The following is a 22,472-nucleotide window of genomic DNA, read 5'->3' on the forward strand; positions in this document are numbered from 1 at the left end:
TGAACCCAGCCTGTCATTCTTAAATATGGATACACAGCCAAGGTCACCAGACACAGAGAGAACCAGCAGCACACAGGGGAAGATTAAGATAAACAGAACAGATTGCCCTTGGAGGAAATAGGTCATTCAGACACTAGGGAAAAAAAAAAAAAAAAAAGACTTAACAAAAATTCTGATTAGATCTTCAGTGAGAGTTGAGAAGATATTACATCCATAAAACCAAAAACAGCAGGCTATGAAGAACAAGGGAATAAAAAAAAAAATCTCCTGGAAATTAAAAGTGAATTTCCAAAATTAAAAAGATTGGAGGATTAAGAAACTAACCACACAGAGAGCAAAAAGGTAGCCTGTGTGGCAGAAAAGATAAGCCACATTTGGAACTTCTTCATAGGCTTAAATCCAGAAATGATTCCAAAGTGGGTACCAAGGGACTGGCTGGCTGGGGCTGTGTGGTTCTGTGTTAGAGATCCTTTGACCTGTGTTTTAGCCACATGCATAGATCACTCTGATTAAAGCAAATCAGTTAACTGCAAATCTGATCATTCCATTCCACTACTGAAAACTATTACTCTTCTAACCACTTATGGGGAGAAAGCTTAGTCCCCATTTCCTGCTCATAACCTGCCATAGCCTGTGCCCTTCCCCTCTCCCTCCATTCCCCACATTTGCTCCAGCCCCACTTGCCAGGGTATTCTGTATAAGCCTCATGAGCTGAGATTGTGGCGTCAGACTTACCTAGTTTCAAACCCACGTATGTCTGACCTAACTTGAAAGATGGGGGGCACCTGGGTGGCTCAGTCTGTTGAGCATTCGATTTCAGCAGGGTCATGATCTCATGATTCATGGGTTCAAGCCCTGAGACAGGCTCTGTGCTGACAGCTCAGAACCTGGAGCCTGCTTTGGATTCTGTGTTTCCCTCACTCTCAGCCCCTCCCCTGCTCATATTCTGTGTCTCCCTCTCTCAAAAATAAATAAACATTTAACAAAAGGAAAGAAAGATGCGTACGAGTGTGGCTCTCAAAGTTTTTGGAGCCATCAGATCAGCTAATACATGTTAGTAGCTTAACAGAGCCCCAGGCACAGAGTAAGTGATCAATATATACTAACAGTTATTAGGGTTCCCAGGACTAGTCTTGTTTTGGCTGTCTCAGTTTTAACCCTACTTTATTTTTATATTTTTACCTAAAACTCCTTTTTAAGAAGTCATTAAACTTGGGGTACCTGGGTGACTAAGTTGGTTAAGTGTCCAACTTTGGCTCAGGTCATGATCTCACAGTTTGTGGGTTCGAACCTGCATTGTGCTCTGTGCTGACAGCTCGGAGCCTGGAGCCCACTTCAGATTCTGTGTCTCCCTCTCTCTCTGCCCCTCCCCTGCTTGCGCTCTATCTCTGTCTCTCAGAAATGAATAAATGTTAAAAATAAAAAGTCATTAAACTCTCAGCTTTATTACCACACACATACCCTCAGACACTTCATTCAGTCCTTGGGTTTTTCTTTAGATGTTTATTCATTTTTGAGAGAGTGAGCAAGGGAGGGGCAGAGAGAGGGGAGCAGAGGATCCGAAGCAGGCTCCATGCTGACAGCAGAGACCCTGATGCAGGCTCGAACTCACAAACCATGAGATGACATGAGGCAAAGTTGGACGCTTAACCGATGGAGCCACCCAGGTGCCCCCAGTCCTCAGTTCTTAAGAAACTTTACCTAGATGTGTGTGTGTGTGTGTTTTTTAAAATTTTTTTTAACATTTATTTATTTTTGAGACAGAGAGAGACAGAGCATGAACAGGGGAGGGGCAGAGAGAGAGGGAGACACAGAATCGGAAGCAGGCTCCAGGCTCTGAGCCATCAGCCCAGAGCCTGACGCGGGGCTCGAACTCACGGACCGCGAGATCATGACCTGAGCCGAAGTCGGACGCTCAACCGACTGAGCCACCCAGGCGCCCCCCCAGATGTGTTTTTGAAGCCACAGTTTATTGACTCATTTCAGAGCAAGTGAAATTCCTGCTTCAGATAGTTAAGTGCTTTAGGGACCGCCTGATTTTCATTCAGCAATTTTTTCCTAGGTTTTTTTCTTTTTAATGCTTATTTATTTTTGAGAGAGTCAGAGAGAGAGAGAGAGAGAGAGAGAGAGAGCACAAATGGGGGAGGGGCAGAGAGAGAGGGAAACAGAATCGGAAGCAGGCTCCAGGCTCTGAGCTGTCAGCGTAGAGCCCGAATGGGGTTTGAACCAATGAACAGCAAGACCATGACCTGAGCCAGAGTCAGAGGCTCAATGGACTGAGCCACCCAGGCGCCCCTTTTATTTCCTGTTCTTAACGAAGTGACCCTTTTCACTGGGGCTCAGACAGCACCCCCTTCGTGAGGACCCCCAGCCCAGGCCCTGTTCTTGCTTGGTCTCCATTGCTAGCATCAGTCTCCTACTCCAGACTCTGAGCACCTCACGTAGGAGGACCGTCCTCATTGGTGTTAGAACACGAGTGCCCTGCCTGTAAGAGGTTCTGCTCAGTGAAGGAGCACAGTCAGGGGAGGCGTGGGAGGAATGGGGGTAGAGTTTAATGGACCAGCAGGGCTTGCTGGTGTGTGGTGAGAATGAGTAATCGTCAGCAAAATCAACTACCTCAGATGCAGACCTATTAGAAACCTTCTTTGTCAAAGAAAAGGTTGTGGGGAAGGCACCATCTGTGCTGAGAAGCTGCTGGGCTTCAGCCTCCAGAAGGTGCTAAGTGGGCAGGTTAGCCGCCAGTCCACTTCCAGAGAGGACATGAAGGCTGCCCCGGTGCCCCTTCTTGAGTTCAGTTCTGACTCTTTTTCTTTAGGGGCTGGCACTGCCCGAGAGGCACAGACTAGATCCCCACAAACAATGGCACTGGCTTTTTTTTTTTTTTTTAATTTATTTTGAGAGATGGCAAGCAAGCAGGGGAGGGGCAGAGAGAGATGGAGAGGGAGAAATCCAAGCAGGCTCTGCACGGTCATTGCAGGGCCTGACACGGGGCTTGATCCCACGAACCGTGAGATCAGGACCTGAGCTGCAATCCAGAGTCTGCCACTTAACCGACTAGGCCACCCAGGCACCCCGGCATTGGCTTTTTCCTCTTTCTTTTTGTAAGTTAAAATCAAGAGGGTCCAACTCCCTCATTCGTCTCAGGGGAGAGGGAAGCAGAGACAGTCTTAAATAAAGGCCAAAGGACCTGCCAAAAGTCACACAGAAAGTGGTAGAACTGGATTAGAGCTCTGGCTTCTGAATTTCCAGAGCAGCGTGTTGTGATTCTGGGGTTCATCAGGACAGGAGACGCCTAAAGCAATGGAGGCAGTGGCTTCAGCCTTGCATCCACGGTAAAGACGATGGTCTGGGTAGTCCTTACCCTGGCTTTGGGTCTTTTGTAGGCTGTACTGCTCCAAAAGCAAAAGAGGTTGTGAGTCTTCCTCCCCAGGAGGTGTTGCGAGGATAGGAGAAGGCCAAGCACATGTCAAGCAGCTAATGGTTATTAGTTAAGTAGCAACCAACGTTGAGACTTCAGTGCAGGAGGCAAACAGACTCCCTCTTTGGACATTGACTCCCTGACCGTAGAGCTAGGAGAGAGTGGGTCCCACAGAGAGAAAGGGCAGCTGCTGTTCTATTGGGAGCACCATTAGTTCTGCCAGGGAAGGGGGTGGGCATGCACTGGAGGAGAGAGGCCTGGAGTCCCACCTCAGAGACCCCGACTCCAGCCAGCCATAAAGGCAGGATGGGGGCAGGTCACATTGACTCTCCCAGCCCCTGGCTGCCTTCCAGGCACAGAAAGCAGAACAGAGAGGTGGAGGGGGCGCCTAGCTCCGAGTGTTCACGGCTTGGGCACTGGCTCCGGCAGCCTCAGCGTCCCTACCAAACCCCTGGCCTGCTCTGCTCCATTAAAGGAAGGACCCAAGGGAGGAGGCTGCCATGGCTGGCCTGACCCATAGCCCGGGGGGGGGGGGGGGGGGCGCGCGCATAGGAGTGTGGGAGGGAGAAGGGGCTTTTAGGATAGGAATGACAGGTACAGAGAGAAGGCCAGGAGACTGTAGGAGACTTCCCAGGGTGGGGCAGTGCTGGCAAAGAGGCGGGCCACGGCCACATTGGGGTTGTCCTGGGTGGGCTCAAACCACTTCTGCAGGCACCGCCCACTGTTCCTGCCTTCAGGGCTTGCCTTGAATGAGTTGCTCCAAATCTTCTCGCACAGGTCAGCGGGGGTGGGGAAGTAATGGGGGAAGGGGTGGCAGACGGCCCTCGCAGGGCAGCGGTTCTTCCCTGGGAGGGGGCGGGGCAGGGCGATCGAGGCACAAAGTTACCTCCCAAGACTCCCACCCTCACGTCCCCATCCTTTGCCCTAGGGGAGCATAGGGAGCTCGCGCTTGCTGCCAGGTGGGGGCCCTGTCAAGCGCCACTCACCCCGACTCCAGTCCCAGTCGCCGTGCCAGTTGGACTTGCACGTGTAAGATGTGCGACAGTCTTCCCACCACTGCTCGCAGTCCTCCTGGCAGAGTGGCACATCCAGGATTCGCTCTCCTGGCCCAGCCAAGTCCATCTGGGTGCAGGCATAGCAAGAGACAAGAATGCTAATAGCCAGGATCCAGAGATGACCAGTAGCTACAATGGTACTCTGCCGGTTACCGTTGGAAGATACGGTACAGACTCCTAGGAAGTCTGTAAGCATTCCTTTACAAATGAGCACAATGAGGGGCGCCTGGGTGGCTCTGTCGTTTAAGCGTCCAACTCATGATTTTGGCTCGGGTCATGATCTCACGGTTCATGGGAGAGAGCCCTGCATCGGGCTCTGCACTGACAGCACGGAGCCTGCTTGGGCTTCTCTCTGCCCCTCCCCCCACCTCTAAATAAATAAATAAACTTAAAAAAAAAAAAAAGAAAACCAATGAGAACGAGGCTAAGGAGGCTGAATGGTTTGGCCCCAGCTACACAGCTTCCTACATACAGGAGATGGGATTCAAAGGCAGCAAAACCTTGGATTGAGAGTAACTTGTTCTGCGAGTGTTCCGCAAGACAAGGAAACGTTTCTAATAAATTTTAACTTGATAAACGAGTGATGCCTTGCAAGATGAGTAGTACATGACACGGAATGTCACATGATCACAGCTGAGCCAGTGGTTCTTGAAATTCACTTTGATATACCAGTGCTTTGGATGGCAAGCAAGTTTCCAGAATGAATTATGCTCGCAAGCCAAGGTTTTAGTGTCGTCCCTTATCCTAATGTTCTCATTTGTGCTCCCCTATGCTGCTCTTCGTGGCCAGAGGTGGCTTTCTCTCCACTTTTTTCCCCAACCCGGCTTCTGACTCTGCTCTGGTCCGTAGGGGGACAGCGTGTCCTGCTCCTGCTAGCATCGTGGACCTCAGGCTCTTAGTAACAGGGCACTGTGTGGATGTGCCTCCTGCCTCCCCAGCCCAGCCTTCTGACCTTCCGGATCCAAGGTCCCAGGTTTGGGGAGCACTCATAGAAGCAGATAGCCTGGATGAAGTGCTTCTCACAGCCTGGCATCATCAACCCACAGTGAATCAAGCTGAAGTTGTAAAGCAGGGACACATCGAGGTGGGCTTCCCAGCTTGTGCTGGCCGTGCAGCAGGCATTGTCTTTCCAGGGGGTGCACTGAAGGTGGAGGAAGAAGCAAAAGGCAGGGGGTTGGATAAGAGGCAAGAGACGGAGGAGTGTCCAGGGCAGAGAGGTAAAAATGTCCCCTAGAAGAGGGCCTGGGCAAATGGGAGGACTTCAGGCCAGCAATGCCCATCTAGAAGGAATGGTGATACTATGTCAATATTTGTAGCCAAAGGGCTCCTGCACACCAATCTCCCTGCCACAGGCTGCTGCCATTCCCTAGAAACAGGGTTTCCAGGATCTCAGCTCCTAAAGGCAGCAGAGGAACCCCACAAGACCCAGAGGAGTGTGGGGCTGCACTGGATGGGAGGGCACCAGAGTTGAGAAGAACTTATAGGTAAAAGTCAGCTCCACGACTCCTCCCGTGTCCCTGTCAGTTGCCTCTAGGGGTCTGGGGAGGAGTCACCTGAGTCATAGGTCTCCCCGGTGCCTATGGGTAGGAAGGCTAAAGAAGGGGGACCTGGTTTGTTTGAATGTATGCTGAACCAGTGACGGACCTCTTGGATCACTATCTGCCCCTGCCCCTGTCCCCCAAATGGCCAGGCAGCTCAGGTATGGGGACGTGGAAACACTCAACAGTTATGATCTCAAAAGGCCAAAGTGTCCCTGCAGTGGTCTTTGCCCAAATCCCAACATAAGGAACCAAATGAGTGAGGGTTGGTGATGGTTCAGAAGCCATCTTGGCATTTGTGTCCCTTCCCTGATCTGCCACAGCAGCCTCACTCCCGTCCCCAGGCAAGGTCTGGCCTTTGTACCTCATCGTAGAGCTGGTCTTCTGGGCCAGGCTCTCGCTTGTGGTGTTTGGTGTTCATGCAGACATTGAGCAGCTCGTCCCCAGCCCAGATGGGCACGACTGTCCACAGCCGTAACACGAGCTGCCACCACCGTCCCATGGCCTACTGCAGAGAGGAGACCCACCTGCTTGTGTGATAGACAGGACGCCCGCTCCATTCTCTCTACTCTCCCAGGGAGTGAGTATGGGTTTCAAGGCTCCCTCCCTCAAGTGATTATGACACTCTGGCTGCCCCTAGGACCTCTATCTGACGCAGCATCATAAAACGTCAGGGCAGATGAAACAAACCTGAGAGTTCTGATGCCCACCCCCAACGGATGCACAGACACGTGAGTGAAATCCCAGGAAGAGGCCAGCCCTGAGGTAAGGGAGGGTCTGGTGAAATGGCTCCAGCCTGCTCTGGGGAGCTTTTCTTGGTCCCTCCCCTTCCAATGCAGACTTTCCAGCTCCATGACATACGGGCTGGAATTCAGAGCTTTAATTCTGGGTGAGGAACAGAGCAAATCACCAGATTCTACAGGGGACAGAGGGCATGGTGGGACATGGTAGTGTGACAAGTGCAATCCTTACACCATCGAGAGCCAGCCGTGATGGCAGCCCCTCTGCCTCCACCAGCTCCAACCCATCACCAACCCTCCTGAGCAGGAGCCTGGGCACCCAGAGCCAGGGAGCATGCCCAGGCAGTCAGATGTGCCGGCCTTGTGCACCCAAAGTCAGGTCCTCACCACAGGAGTGAGAAGGCTGACTTTTCCCTTGATGTTTGCTGAGCACTGTGTTTCCCACTCTGTTCTGGGCCGTGCTGGTAATGTGAGGGAAGGAAACGGGAGACAAAAAGAAGAAAGGCAGGAGAGCACCGTGTCTCAAGTGCCCAACACTTTGGGAAACAGGGCTCCCTCAGCCTTCACCCACCCAGGACCCCTTGGCTCCCACAGTCCCCCAGGCCTTGCAAGAGGGACCACGGACCCATCAGAGTGAAATTGAAAACCTCTGGCCTCACCTGAGTTTAGAGCATCAAGCAGGCTGGGGATGGAGACCCCGTCCCGCCTTCCAAGCCTACCCTCAAGTCCCAATCTGCGGCTGCCCCCCTCCAGTCTCAGGCATAGCTGCAGCCATCCCGTATCTTTAAAGACTCTGGTGCATCAGGGGAATTAGAGGAAAGATGCTCCTCCTTCCGCTGCTTTCTTCATACTTACTTTCATAGCAGGAGCCGCTCCCTCCCACCTCCAGAGGCTGGAGGCTGCCATCTTGCTCATTTATCACCCACGCCACTTCCTACCAGCCCAGGTGCAAATACAGAGCTCCAGGTGGCTCCGGTTAAACACATCCATCTCACCGAGGTGAAGGGGTCTTCTGTGGTTGGAGCCTGAGGCTTTCACTTACTCAGAGAAGCAGAGACCAGGTAGTGGGTAGGATCCCGGGCTCTGGTAGGCTACTGACTTCCGCTCTTGGCTCTGCTCCTTGCCAGCTGGATGACCTGGAGGAAATGCCAAACTCTCTAAGTTTTCCTATCTGTCTAGAGGGCCGTTTTATAACAGAGATTGCTGGGGGAACGCAGTGAAAGAGAAAATACACCATACGGACTTGGCATCGTGCCTGGCACAGAGTAAGTCTTAGCGGCTTTAATTCTTTTCCTTTCTCCTGTGCAGTGTTTCTCGCCCCGTTCCGCAGCTCTACCTGCCCCTTTGTCAGCTCAGGTACCTGGGATGCACCCTCTGGTGGCCTGAGTAACAGTGACCTCTGTCAGCCCACAGGAGCTAAGGCTCCTGCCAGGGAACAGGCACGGCAGCACAGTGACCCAGAGATAAAGTGGGGCCTTGGAGACCCAAGAATTTAAAGGTGTGACCAAAGCCCAAACCAACAAAACCAAAAAAGTCCCTCCACAGCCCACAGAACTGTCTCCCCTAGCATGCAGAGACCCTGTCCTGTGAAATATTCTGCAAGTGTCCTCAGCAGTGATGATGCACACAAGGAAGTCCTTCTTAACAAGGAGAGGCTGGGAAACTGGGACAGGACTCTTGGGAGAGTCTCAAAGGTAATGAAAATGCTGGTAAAGGAGCCCCTCTCCTTGCCTCTTTCTTGAACCCAGTCCCCTCTCCAAGGGACAAGCAGCCAAAGTGACTGACATGTTACCAACACATAGGAAATGAGAATAAAAGCGTTTTTATATTTGAGGGAAACAAAACCCCTAGAAACGACCCCTAAGCTGAATGCCCTCCTTGATTTAACTGTGGGGAGGCTGAGGCTCAGCTGGGGAGTGGGAGAGCTAGGATCTGAACTCAGGTCAATACCCCATATCTGATGCCTAAGGACCAGCTGACGGGGGCAGCCTCCAAGACTGAAGGGGTAGGGTAGGTGCCATCCAGGTCTCAAGCGAAGTCTGTGTTTTATTTTTTATTTATTTATTTATTTATTTTTTTTTTAAATTTTTTTTTTAACATTTATTTATTTTTGAGACAGAGAGAGACAGAGCATGAATGGGGGGAGGGCCAGAGAGAGAGGGAGACACAGAATCTGAAGCAGGCTCCAGGCTCTGAGCTGTCAGCGCAGAGCCCGATGCGGGGCTTGAACTCATGGACCGTGAGATCGTGACCTGAGCGAAGTCGGACGCTCAACCGACTGAGCCACCCAGGCGCCCCACGAAGTCTGTGTTTTAAAGAGTCAAATGGCACCATCAGATTGTGTGTTGGGAGACCTGTGCCAGCTTTATTTGGGAACAGTGATGGTTAGCGGCCCAGCCTCCGGAATCCCTGCCTTAAGCAGAGTTAGGAGTCCCCCTTTCAGGGTCCGATACCAAATAGTAACTGCATTTCTGAAGCCTGGGTCTCTTTCCACCAGCGTCCACTCAGCAGGGGCAGAGCAGACAGGCCTGTCCTGTTCAAGTCCTGACAAACACTCACGGGCAGTAAGCCTTGAGGAGGAAAGAGCGTTGGGGTTTAACATTGAGTCGGCTGTAAACTGTGGACGTGCCAGGGACAAGAATCCAGAAATGAAGCGCAGGAGTAATTACTGAAATGTAAAACAGGTCCTCTGATAAACATTCTTCACGTGGAGGGAAGGAGGACGAGGAGGGGCTCGCTGACAGTCTCTAGGACAAGGCTGTAGGAAATGAGCTAAAATTACAGTCTGTGCGGGTTCCGGGGGAGGGAGGGATTATGGAGGCTGCCTCTCGGAGAACCATCAGGCCAACATCTGCTGCAGCAAAGAGGCAGTTAGCAGCCCTTGAAGAAAACTCATTTTTGCTCTATTATGATTGAGTCTTCCAGAGAAATCTGTTTTGTAACTGAAAGCTGATAAATTAAAGCTGGCTGTGGATGAAGCCATTGAAAGCTGCTGACCCCAAACAATTTTGCTCTAAAGAAACAAAACAGAACACTTAAATTGATGAGAGCAGAGCAGCTCTCAGAAAGCAGCTCTCAGAGACGTCTGACGGGAGGGAGAGCTGGGCAGGACGGCCCAGCCCCGAGCAGGCCACCACACATGCACGGTAGGAGCCCCTCTCCGGGTCCCCCCCCCCCCCCCCCCGCTTGTGAGGTCGCCCAAGGTGCCCAGCCCCACTGAGTTCTGAGAGCAGACTAAGAAGGCAAGACTTCATGTCAGGAATCTCCTGGTGAGAATCTGAAGTCAGAGGCCAGCTGAAGGGGACATTGGTGATTCAGAGTTCTTAATGGGCCTCATGAGTTCTTCTTTTCACCCCAAAATCTATTGGCCATCTTTGACTCGACCCTTAATTGGTGTGTGGCTAAGGCAGGTTTGTTTATCTCTAGTCCTCCTTCCCTCCACATCCTTTCCATCACCAAACTGTTGATTTAGCTTCCAGAGTATCTTAAAAAAGTTTTCTTTAATTAAAACACAGAGAGAGAGAGAGAGAGAGAGAGAGAGAGAGAGAGAGAGAGAGAGAGAGAGAGAAAGGGAGAGCATGAGCAGGGGAAGGACAGAGAGACAAAGAGAGAGAGAGGATGCTAAGCAGGCTCTGTGATATCAGCGCAGAGCCCAACACATGGGCTCCATCCCACGAACCGTGAGATCATGACCTGAGTCAAAATCAAGAGTTGAACACTTAACCGACGGAGCCACCCAAGCGCCCCCCTCCCAAAGGATCTCTTCAATTCAAATTCTTTTATCCCTGGTTCTTCCCAATTCCTGGGCTGCGACCACGCCTTGCCTCAATTACTAACTGGCTCCCTTGCCCCTTTCCAAAACCTTTATCCAAGCAGCGGCCAGAGTGATCTAATTTCCCAGTATTTTACTATGAAAGTTTTCAAACATAAGGACAGTTGAGAGAATTTTACAGTGAACCCCCATATAACCACGACTTTGATTTTGTCATTACCCTTTTGCTATATTTGTCCCACATCTAGCTAGCCTTCTGGTCATCCATCAGTCTTCCTTTTGGTCACCAACATCCTCCTAAATAATTTGTGCATCCTTATCATTAACCGGAGTTCAGTATTTGCCTGCAGGTTTTTTTCGCTTCAAATTATTTTTTTTTTAATGTAAAGATGATTAGGGGCACCTGGTTGGTTCAGTTGGTTAAGTGTCTGACTCTTAGGTTCAGGTCATCTGGGTTTGTGAGTTCGAGCCCTGTGTCCAGCTCTGTGCTGATACCTCGGAGCCTACTTGGGATTCTTTTTCCCTCTCTTGCTGGTGCGCTCTCTCTCTCTCTCTCTCTCTCTCTCTCTCTCTCTCTCTCTCTCACACACACACACACACACACACACACACTAAATAAATAAACTTTTTTTTTTAAAAGAAGGTAAAGATTAAGCTACTCCCATGTTTAAAACCCTTCTAGGCTTAAAGTAAGTCCCAACCTTAACATGTGACAAGAACCCTGTTTAATTTGGTCCCTATTTAGTTTTCCATGCTAACCTGTGGTCCTTTCTCTCACCTGCCTTGCAGGCAATCCTCACCCCTCAACATCCCTAACTTCCCATCACTCTCCTTTGCCTGGCTGCTCTCTCAGAGCTCACTCTCTGTGACTGGTAACTCCTAGTGGCCCTTTAGCTCAGAGGACAGATGGCTACTCAGGGAACTTGTGTGGTTCCCCCCAGGATTGGCGAATTGTTCTCTTGGGGTCTTATGCTTATCACCGACGTGGAATCTACCACAGGAGTACTCACAATACCAAACACAGTGCCTGGCCCAGAGTGACTAGTCAATACATGTTTGCTGAGGAAATGGGCAGAAAATACCTGCATAGAATAAAACTATCCACGCGCTTCCCTAGGTTAACCTGACCTATCCTCTCTCCTTGCCCTTCCGTCTTCCCTCCCTTCCTTTATTCCATCCTCACCTGGAGTTTAAAATGACCTCTCATTTTCTGTTCCCTGTCTTCTCTCCTCACCATCCTCTTTCTCTCCCTTCTCTCCCCCTTCTGGCCTCCCTCCCCCTCTGACTTCCACCTGGGAACATCTACAGTTTCTGGTGAGTTCTGTGAGGTCTCAGTGCGTCAGTGCCCTTTCATCACCATGTGAGGAGACCACTTTCTAGGTCTAGCCACCACAAAAGGAAATGAGTGTGAAGCCTGTCAGTGTTGAGGAGAGTCCAAGTAGGTTGAAACAGAAAAACATCAAAGTCCCACCAGAAAGTGATTAGCTGAAAACCGGAGTTGGGAGAAAGGTATGTCACAAAGAACAAATGTCTTCACTCGCCTACTTATTTCTCTTCTCAGGCTGCTGGATTCTTTTCCCTTCAACACGGTTTCCCCAGTGCCAGCGTCTCACTGTGACATCCAAACCAGGCTGCTGCCGGGCAGCTGGGAGATAGGTTTTAAGAAATAACTAAGGTTTGCAGTTTAAAATGTGCAGCTGAAATCAATACATTGTCTCTCTCAATCCTCCTGGCATCCCTCCCCGCAAATATCTCTTGACCTGAAGTTTCACCCCAGCTACAAACCTCTCTCTCTCTCTCTCTTCCCAGGCTTGCTTCCTAAAAACACACCTGTGTGTGTTCATTGTGGCTTCTTTGTGGTCACCTCACATTCATTTATGAACCATTGGTGTTCAGCTTCTGCTTGCCATCCCATGGCATCCACTCTTGCCAACTTCACTAACCTCCAAATTGTTGTATCCTAGTTGACCTCTCAGCTGCCTTTGGCCAACAGAGTCCCTCCTACCTTCTTAAAACTCATCTCCTCCTTGATTCCCAGGGCTCCTCTGTGTCCTGGTTTCCCTCCAACATCTCAACTTGTCCCTTCTCCGTCTCCTTGGCAGGCTCTATTTCCTCCATCTGCCATTTAAGTGGGTTTTTTTTTGAACGCTCTCCTTGGGCCTCTTTTCTTTCTACTGTCCATACTCTCTCTGTGCAACCTTACCCCCGGTGTAGCTTCAGTGATCTGTCTCCTCTCTGCAGGCGACTCTTAAATCTCTCTCCAGTCCTGACCTGTAGAATGGCAGATATGTGAGGGTGTCTACTGATCTATCTCCAGGAGTATTTTACTTGGATTTCCAACAGGCGCCTTATACTCAATATGACCTGGTTGTTCTCAGCTCTTCATTCAATCTGCTCTTCTCTCTTGGTTACTGGGACCCTCTCCCTCTGGTCATCCAGGTCATGGTCCTGGAGTTATCCTGGACTCTTTTTCCTCTCCCACCTCATGCGAATCCTTTAACATGACACACAGAATTCTTCATGGCCTGGCAATTGGCTACTGCGGAAGTTCCTCTTCCTCCCAATCCCATCCTCACCGGACACACTTGCCATGCTGAAATCCTTTATCTGAATTTGCCCCTGCCCTGTACCTTAGCACCTACAGCTCCATCTGCCAGGAATGACCTTTCCCGGCTTCTTCACCCAAGTACTCTTCTCTTAGGGCTCCACTCAAGCAGCATCACCTCTAGGAAGCCTGCCTTTGCCTCTTCCTAGGTTAGGGTCCCTTCTGTGGACTCCCATAGGTTTCCATACTATTTTTTTAGTATTGAGTTTATTACAAGGTAGCATAATCTTCTGCATTGCTTGCCTCCCTATGTAGATTTGGAGTTCTCTGAGGGTGAGGACTTTGTCTCTTCCTTCGGCTACTAGCCTCCAGCACAGTTTATGGTGTATGTAAGAGCCTCCAAATGTTTGAATAAATGAGTGAGTGGTATGTGCCACATCTGACGATCCACAGGGGCCTGAACTTGTATGTAGAACCCAGTCTTTTTGAGCCTGTGGACAGTGCTGTTTCCTCAGGTCCAATTTCCAGCACCCGTCCCTTGGATGTTTCATCCCACCTGCCTACTGTATTTAAAATTGAAAATTTGTCTGGGAAAGCACAGACTTATGTGTAGCTCCTCTCAGAGGATCTTGAAACATTCCTAAATATGTTCGTTTAGATTGGGACAAATTCACATGGTTATAATACGTATGGTTTAGATGGTTTTGAGGTCCTGTCCAGGCATGGCTGCTTAGATCATGACTCTTAGCACCACTGTACTCTCCCTCCAACTCCCCCCCACCCACCCCCCCCGCCAAGCAATGGGACGTGAGCCAATGCTGGTGTTAGCCTTAAAAGAGACAGGGGTCCCAAGCCCCAGCTAAACTGAACTATCTTTAATACTTTCAACATTCTGTGGTCACTCTTTCTCAGGTCTTACACATGCTGTCCCCTTTTACTTGGGACCTTGCCCCTGTCCTCAACACTCTTAGTACTTCTCTTATCAGACACCTTATTTTTTAGGTCTCAGATTGGAGCGGTCCACATTCAGGGAAGTCCAAGTCTAAATTAGGTGTCCCTCCTGGTGCTCTCACAACCTGTGGGTGACCTCTCTTATGACACCACAACTATCCCAGAATCGCCTGCCCACTTACATGTTCCCTAGTGGCCTGAAAGCTCCTAGACCAGTGGGGACTGTGTCTGTCAGTTTCACAGCTGTAACTGAGTGCCTGGTACAGAGTAGACACTCACTAGGTGTTTATTGAATGAACAAGTAATTCTTTTTGGTAAGAAGGATTCTCTTCCATGATTCATTTTTACTGAGAAGTATACCCAGACAAATTCTAGGAAGCCTCAGAATTTTTGTGGTAAGAGTTATAAGAGTTATGTGTATGTGGTGTACAAGCTTGTGGATGTCCATCTTTTTTTTAAATTGTTTTGGTCTTGTCTTACTCATCTTCTTGACTCCCCACAGCTCTGTTAACCATAAGCGTTGGCTATTGTGGCTGGTGAATTGTTTTTCTCTAAGGCATGTACATAATTTCAAGTTCAAAGAATGGAATTGGATCAGCTTATATTTCACAGACTAAAGGAAATACACAAACAAATATAAATATTCTAGGTTTGTTTTGGTCTGTATGTCTTGGTCTTACATTGAAAATGTCTGAGAAAATGCACAGAAGGATTGGAAGGTCCATCATGTGTTCTGTTGTTTATTGGAAAGAAAGTGGTAGAAAGTGGATCATTTGAAGTTGGCAAATATTTGACTCCTCATGCCCTTGTGCCTACAAATGACAAGGTAGAGATGGGAAAAATCAATTTTGCAAGAGACTGTGGGTAAATTGCCTTCCGGTAAAACAATGATGAAGCAGTTGGCATTTCTAGAAAAGTGAATTTTCTGATTCTCCCATGACCTCTATTCTAAAGCATTATGATATAACATGAGGAGCTCTTAAATGTATGATGTTTACTGAAGACTTAATACTCTGGAAAAATGTTAATGATTGTAAATATTCAAATAGTTTACGAAACTAGATTTTAATTGCTAAACGTCTCCTCATACCTGAGTTGATGATTCTGTTTTTTTGTTTGTTTTCGTTTTTAATCAAAGCCTGTGGAATGTCTGGTTGCTATGGACACTGGGGCTTAAGAGGAACTACTGAGTCATCTTAGTGCATTATCCTTAAACACAGAGCACTGCGCATATCCACAGAAATGTGGAAACTCTCGATCTCCTCCAAATTCCCTGGCATGGTGATTTCTTTGGATTCAGAAGAAGTTTCCTGGGTTTTCTACTGCAGGATGAATGGTCCCTTTAGGTGGAGTGAGGAGACACCATCTACCATTGGTTATTCTGAGAACTGTGCCTTTCCCATTCCTGGAGAAAGGGGAAGTCAGCTAAAGTTTCTCAAGTATTACTCTGGTCTAGGCCCAAACTCTTGATAGACCTTATCTCATTGTCTTATGTGCTAGTCAGGGGCAAAAACCATGTGTAGTTCAATACTGTATACTACACAGTTTGTACTGATTAGTCCAAATGATTGCTGAATGAATGAGCAAATAACCCTGCATAGGTATTATAAACCCATTTTACAGATGACCTCAGACAGGTTATACAAGTTGTTTAAGCTCTTATCTCCTTATCATCTAACCTAAGATATATTAGTAATAGTTAATTTTATTTATTTAAAGTTTATTTATTTTTGGAGAGACAGCACAAGCAGGGGAGGGGCAGAGATAGAGGGGCACAGAGGATCCAAAGCAGGCTGTGTGCTGACAGCAGAGAGACCGATGTGGGGCTCAAACTCCCAAACAGCAAGCTTATGACCTGAGCCGAAGTCAGACACTTAACCGACTGAGCCACCCAGGTGCCCTGTAATAGTTAATTTTATATCACAGTATTCAAATTATAGGATATCAAAGGAGAAGAGTAAATATCACCCAAGGATCTTAACTCTCCTTGGAATGGATTAGCACTTTACTGGTTGTATTGGGGATAACTGTATCATATGGTAGTATGACTTTATTGTCTTTACTTGGAGATTAAGTATGGTTTAAGATGTGTGTGGGTGCCAAGCTGACAAGAGAAAACTGTGATAGTTCTATATGTCATCTTGTCTGGGTTAGTATCCCCTGTTATTCAGTAACACTAACCTAGATGTGGCTGTGCAGGTGTTTTGTAGAACTTATTAAAATCCATAATTAGCGGTGAGAAATAAGGATTTGAGCCTAGGTCTATCTAGCTTCAAAATCTGTGTTCTCCTGTTTGACATTAAACAGGACAAAAAAGTCTATTGAATTATTCCTTGGCACTTAGATCTTCTAATCAAATCTGCAAAGTATTAAGTGCTTGCTCGGGCACTGGGCCAGGTATGTCACTCAGGTTATTACACAGCAACCCTAAATGCCATCACCCCATCTGTGGTCATGAAGAACGTGAGGTATAGAAAACCTCCGTACTATGTTTAACTCTTTCCTAAAGGATGTTCCCTGAAGCCCCCATCTCCCAAATAACAGATTCTTTCATAAAAAATTGGGGAAGTATTCATGCTATCACCACCTCCTGAGGACTCAGTCTATATGCATGATATATAACAATAAGGTGTCCTGCAATAAAGACATTTCTTGAACTCCTCTTAACCCAGTATTTCTAAACATATTTGACCACAGCAGTCCTTGTGTGTGTTATGACCACAAACATCATGGCGTGAGTGCTTTGCTGATCACACATAGGGAAGTCCTGGGCTGCTATGTGGCAACAGGCATCAGTTTCACAGTATCAATAGTGGGGAAGGTGCTCAGACCATATCAAGCTCCTGGGTCATACCTATTACTTAGATAATGCTTCACATTTATATTATATTTTGGGTAAAAGCCTTATATGGGCTGAATTTCTGTTTGGAGTAGCCTCATTTTGCCCTGGGCTACATTTCAGGTCCAGTGAAAGATAATCTTTGCTTCTTTTGGCAGGATGAGCCAGAGAACCTCTAAATTCTTCTTTCGTTTTTTCTCTTGTGTGCCATTTTGATTTCCTCTCATTTCTTTTTTTTTATATTAAATGTAATTTATTGTCAAATTGGTTTCCATACAACACCCAGTGCTCATCCCAACAAGTGCCCTCCTCAATGCCCATCTCCCACTTTCTCCTCTCCCCCACCCCCACCAATCCTCAGTTCTCAGTATTTAAGAGTCTCTTACGGTTTGCCTCCCTGCCTCTCTCTCTTTTTTCCCCCTTTCCCCTCCCCCATGGTCTTCTGTTAAGTTTCTCAGGATCCACATATGAGTGAAAACATATGGTATCTGTCTTTCTCTGCCTGACTTATTTCACTTAGCGTAATACCCTCCAGTTCCACCCACATTGCTACAAATGGCCAGATTTCATTCTTTCTCATTGCCGAGTAGTATTCCATTGTATATATAAACCACACCTTCTTTATCCATTTGTCAGTTGATGGACATTTAGGCTCTTTCCATAATTTGGCTATTGTTGAGAGTGCTGCTATAAACATTGGGGTACATGTGCCCCTATGCACTCCTGTATCTCTTGGGTGAATTCCTAGCAGTGCTATTGCTGGGTCATAGGGTAGATCTATTTTTAATTTTTTGAGGAAGCTCCACACTGTTTTCCAGAGCAGCTGCACCAGTTTGCATTCCCACCAACAGTGCAAGAGGGTTCCCATTTCTCCATATCCTCGCCAGCCATCTATAGTCTCCTGATTTGTTCATTTTAGCTACTCTGACTGGCATGAGGTGGCATCTCAGTGTGGTTTTGATTTGTATTTCCCTGATGAGGAGTGACATTGAGCATCTTTTCATGTGCCTGTTGGTCATCTGGATATCTTCTTTAGAAAAGTGTCTATTCATGTCTTCTTCCCATTTCTTCACTGGATTATTTGTTTTTCGGGTGTGGAGTTTGGTGAGTTCTTTATAGATGTTGCATACTAGCCCTTTATCCAATATGTCATTTGCAAATAACTTTGCCAATCCATCGGTTGCCTTTTAGTTTTGTTGATTGTTTCCTTTGCAATGCAGAAGCTTTTTATCTTGATGAGGTCCCAATAGTTCATTTTTGCTTTTAATTCCCTTGCCTTTGGAGATGTGTCAAGTAAGAAATTGCTGCAACTGAGGTCAAAGAGGTCTTTGCCTGCTTCTCCTCTAGGGTTTGGATGGTTTCCTGTCTCACATTCAGGTCCTTTATCCATTTTGAGTTTATTTTTGTGTATGGTGTAAGAAAGTAGTCTAGTTTCATTCTTCTGCATGTTGCTGTCCAGTTCTCCCAGCACCATTTGTTAAAGAGACTGTCTTTTTTCCATTGGATACTCTTTCCTGCTTTGTCAAAGATTAGTTGGCCATACATTTGTGGGTTCAATTCTGGAGTCTCTTCTATTTCATTGGCCTATGTGTCTGTTTTTGTGCTAATACCATACTGTCTTGATGATTACAGCTTTGTAGTAAAGGCTAAAGTCTGGGATTGTGATGCTTCCCGCTTTGGTTTTCTTCTTCAATATTACTTTGGCTATTCAGGGTCTTTTGTGGTTCCATACAAATTTTAGGATTATTTGTTCTAGCTTTGAGAAGAATGCTGGTGCAATTTTGATTGGGATTGCATTGAATGTGTAGATTGCCTTGGGTAGTATTGACATTTTAACAATATTTATTCTTCCAATCCATGAGCATGGAATGTTTTTCCATTTCTTTGTATCTTCTTCAATTTCCTTCATAAGCTTTATATAGTTTTCAGCATAAAGATCTTTTACATCTTTGGTTAGGTTTATTCCTAGGTATTTTGTGATTCTTGGTGCAATTGTGAATGGGATTAGTTTCTTTATTTTTCTTTCTGTTGTTTCATTATTGGTGTATAAAAATGCAACCAATTTCTGTACATTAATTTTGTACCCTGCAAATTTGCTGAATTCATGTATCAGCTCTAGCAGACTTTTGGTGGAGTCTGTCTGGTTTTCCATGTAGAATATCGTATTGTCTGCGAAAAGTGAAAGTGTGACTTCATCTTTGCCAATTTTGATGCCTTTGATTTCCTTTTGTTGTCTGATTGCTGATGCTAGTACTTCCAACACTATGGTAAACAACAGTGCTGAGAGTGGGCATCCCTGTTGTGTTCCTGATCTCAGGGGAAAGCTCTCAGTTTTTCCCCATTGAGGATGATATTAGTTATGGGCTTTTTTAAAAATATTTTTTAAATGTTTATTCACTTTTTTTGAGAGACAGAGACAGAGTGTGAGCAGAGCAGAGGCAGAGAGAGAGGGAGACACAGAATCTAAAGCAGGTTCCAGGCTCTGAGCTGACAGCACAGAGTCTGATGTGGGGCTCAAACTCACGAATCATGAGATCATGACCTGAGCCAAAGTTAGACGCTCAACCGACTAAGCCACCCAGGTGCCCCAGCTGTGGGCTTTTCATAAATGGCTTTTATGCTGTTTAAGTATTTTCCTTCTATCCCGACTTTCTTGAGGGTTTTGATTAAGAAAGGATGCTGAGTTTTGTCAAAAGTTTTTTCTGTATCTATTGACAGGATCATATGGTTCTTATCTCTTCTTTTATTAATGTGATGTATCACATTGATTGATTTGTGAATCTTGAGCCAGTCCTGAAGCACAGGAATGAATCCCACTTGATCATGGTGAATAATTCTTTTTATATGCTGTTAAATTTGATTTGCTAATATCTTGTTGAAAATTTTTGCCTCCATATTCATCAGGGATATTGGCCTGTAGTTCTCTTTTTTTGCTGGGTCTCTGTCTGGTTTGGGAATCAAAGTAATTCTGGCTTCATAGAATGAGTCTGGAAGTTTTCCTTCCCTTTCTATTTTTTGGAACAGCTTGAGAAATATAGGTATTAGCTCTGCTTTAAATGTCTGGTAGAATTCCCCAGGGAAGCCATCTGGTCCTGGACTCTTATTTGTTGGAAGATTTTTGATAACTGACTCAATTTCTTCACTGGTTATGGTCTGTTCAAGTTTTCTATTTCTTCCTGTTTGAGTTTTGGAAGTGTGTGGGTGCTTAGGAATTTTTCCATTTCTTCCAGGTTGTCCAGTTTGTTGGCATATAATTTTTCATAGTATTCCCTGATAATTGCTTATATTTCTAAGGGATTGGTTGTAATAATTCCATTTTCATTCATGATTTTATCTATTTGGGTCGTCTCCCTTTTCTTTTTGAGAAGCCTGGCTAGAGGTTTATCAGTTTTGTTTTTTTTTTTTTTCAAAAAACCAACTCTTGGTTTCATTGATACGCTCTACTGTTTTTTGGATACTATATTGTTTATTTCTGCTCTGATTTTTATTATTTCTCTTTCTTCTTCTCCCGGGTTTGGGATGTCTTTGCTGTTCTGCTTCTAGTTCCTTTAGGTGTGCTGTTAGATTTTGTATTTGGGATTTTTCTTGTTTCTTGAGATAGGCCTGGATTGCAATGTATTTTCCTCTCAGGACTGCCTTCACTGCATCCCAAAGTGTTTGGACTGTTGTATTTTCATTTTCATTTGTTGCTATATATTTTTTAATGTCTTCTGTAATTGCCTCATTGACCCATTAATTCTTTAGTAAGATGTTCTTTAACCTCCATGCTTTTGGAGATTTTCCAGACTTTTTCCTGTGGTTGCTTTCAAGTTTCATAGCATTGTTATTTGAAAGTGTACATGGTATGATATCAATTCTTTTATACTTATTAAGGGCTGTTTTGTGACCCAGTATGTGATCTATCTTGGAGAATGTTCCATGCACACTTGAGAAGAAAGTGTTTTCTGTTGCTTTGGGATGAAGAGTTCTAAATATATGTGTCAAGTCCATCTGATCCAATGTATCATTCAGGGCCATTGTTTCTTTACTGATTCTCTGTCTAGATGATCTATCCATTGTTGTAAGTGGAATATTAAAGTCCCCTGCAATTACCACATTCTTATCAATAAGGTTGCTTATGTTTGTGATTCATTGTTTTATATATTTGGGGGCTCCTATATTCGGTGCATAGACATTTATAATTGTTAGCTCTTCCTGATGGATAGACCCTGTAATTATTATATAATGCCCTCCTTCATCTCTTGTTACAGCCTTTAATTTAAAGTCTAGTTTGTCTGATATAAGTATGGCTACTCCAGCTTTCTTTTGACTTCCAGTAGCATGATAGATAGTTCTCCATCCCCTCACTTTCCATCTGAAGGTGTCCTCAGGTCTAAAATGAGTCTCTTATAGACAGCAAATAGATGTGTCTTGTTTTTTTTTTTTTAATCCATTCTGATACCCTATGTCTTTTGGTTGGAGCATTTAGTCCATTTACATTCAGTGTTATTATTGAAAGATATGGGTTTAGAGTCATTGTGTTGTCTGTAGGTTTCATGCTTGTAGTGATGTCTCTGGTATTTTGTGGTCCTTGCAACATTTCACTCACAGAATCCCCCTTAGGATCTTTTGTAGGGCTGGTTTAGTGCTGATGAATTCCTTCAGTTTTTGTTTCTTTGGAAAATCTTTATCTCTCCTATTCTGAATGACAGGCTTGCTGGTTAAAGGATTCTCGGCTGCATATTTTTTCTCTTCATCACATTGAAGATTTCCTGCCATTCCTTTTTGTCGTGCCAAGTTTCAGTAGATAGGTCTGCTACTATCCTTATGTGTCTACCTTTGTATGTTAAGGCTTGTTTATCCCTAGCTGCTTCCAGAATTCTCTCTTTATCCTTGTATTTTGCCAGTTTCTCTGATATGTCATGCAGAAGATCGATTCAAGTTACGTCTGAAGGGAGTTCTCTGTGCCTCTTGGATTTCAATGCCTGTTTCCTTCCCCAGATCAGGGAAGTTTTCTCAGCTATGATTTGTTCAAGAACAACTTCAGCCCCTTTCTCTCTCTCTCTCTCTTCTTCTTCTGGAATTCCTATGATAACAGATAGTGTTCTGTTTGAATCACTTAGTTCTCTAATTCTCCCCCTCGTGATCATGGATTGTTTTATCTCTATTTTTTTCAGCTTTCTCTTTTTCCATAATTTTATCTTCTAATTGACCTAATCTCCCCTCTGCCTCTTCAATCTGCACTGTGGTCACCTCCATTTTATTTTGCACTTCATTTATAACATTTTTTAATTCATCACGACTATTGTTTAGTCCCTTGATCTCTGTAGCAATAGATTCTCTGCTGTCTTCTATGCTTTTTCCAGGCCCAGTGATTAATTTTATGACTATTATTCTAAATTCTTGATCAGTTATGTTATTTATATCTGGTTAGTTAAAGGTCTAAACACTCCCCACTGCAAGAGGAGCTCTGCAGAGGACTGACCAGTGAGAAAGAATATTCAAAACTCAACAGCAGAGTGCACACAGCACACACCAGAAACACTTCCTAAAGTGCCAGCCCTGGACAGTGTATGGCCCTTTTTAATATAGTAGTACTCTCAGATGCAGGAAACATAACAAGATTTTAAAACAC

The 22,472-nt window shown here is 45.9% G+C and overlaps 1 protein-coding gene and 1 long non-coding RNA gene across 11 annotated transcripts in view; one reads left to right on the top strand and one right to left on the bottom strand.

Annotated features, from left to right (window-relative positions):
• Positions 1-2,985: 2,985 nt before the first annotated feature.
• Positions 2,986-9,488, bottom strand: IZUMO1R (IZUMO1 receptor, JUNO). Of its 8 annotated transcripts, none has more exons than XM_045038592.1 (7): positions 7,794-7,884; positions 6,376-6,519; positions 5,426-5,614; positions 4,405-4,540; positions 4,017-4,263; positions 3,362-3,474; positions 3,028-3,187 (listed from the first exon to the last, which is right to left on the bottom strand). In XM_045038592.1, the coding sequence occupies exons 2-7, from the start codon at positions 6,511-6,513 to the stop codon at positions 3,168-3,170; spliced, it is 843 nt and encodes a 280-aa protein (XP_044894527.1). In that variant the 5' UTR covers positions 6,514-6,519; positions 7,794-7,884; the 3' UTR covers positions 3,028-3,167. The 8 variants fall into 8 exon arrangements, with proteins under 8 accessions (XP_044894530.1, XP_044894527.1, XP_044894524.1 ...); XM_045038589.1 differs by adding an exon at positions 9,311-9,488 and having other exon boundaries at positions 3,044-3,474; positions 7,794-7,887; XM_045038595.1 differs by lacking the exon at positions 4,017-4,263 and having other exon boundaries at positions 2,986-3,187; positions 3,362-3,389.
• LOC109491918 overlaps positions 7,886-22,472 on the top strand; it is a 64,215-nt gene continuing 49,628 nt past the window's right edge. Inside the window, exon 1 of one of the 3 annotated variants that reach the window (XR_006586196.1) lies at positions 7,886-8,016. This is a non-coding gene — a long non-coding RNA (uncharacterized LOC109491918). Of the gene's footprint in view, positions 8,017-9,549; positions 9,898-14,217; positions 14,415-22,472 lie in introns of those variants that run through there. The other 2 variants (XR_006586197.1, XR_006586198.1) reach the window with 2 other exon arrangements.

Source organism: Felis catus, chromosome D1, assembly GCF_018350175.1.
Source record: "Felis catus isolate Fca126 chromosome D1, F.catus_Fca126_mat1.0, whole genome shotgun sequence".
Classification (NCBI taxonomy): Eukaryota; Metazoa; Chordata; class Mammalia; order Carnivora; family Felidae; genus Felis; species Felis catus.

What these genes read in the sequence shown, in the direction of transcription:
- IZUMO1R (XM_045038589.1), bottom strand. Translation starts at nt 6,513, where the DNA reads ATGGGACGGTGGTGGCAGCTCGTGTTACGGCTGTGGACAGTCGTGCCC. An exon ending in AAGACCAGCTCTACGATGAG is followed by an intron (nt 5,615 to 6,375) that starts GTACAAAGGCCA and finishes CTCCACCTTCAG; the next exon opens with TGCACCCCCTGGAAAGACAA. An exon ending in AGTCTCCTGGCCTTCTCTCT is followed by an intron (nt 3,475 to 4,016) that starts GTACCTGTCATT and finishes AATAACCATTAG; the next exon opens with CTGCTTGACATGTGCTTGGC.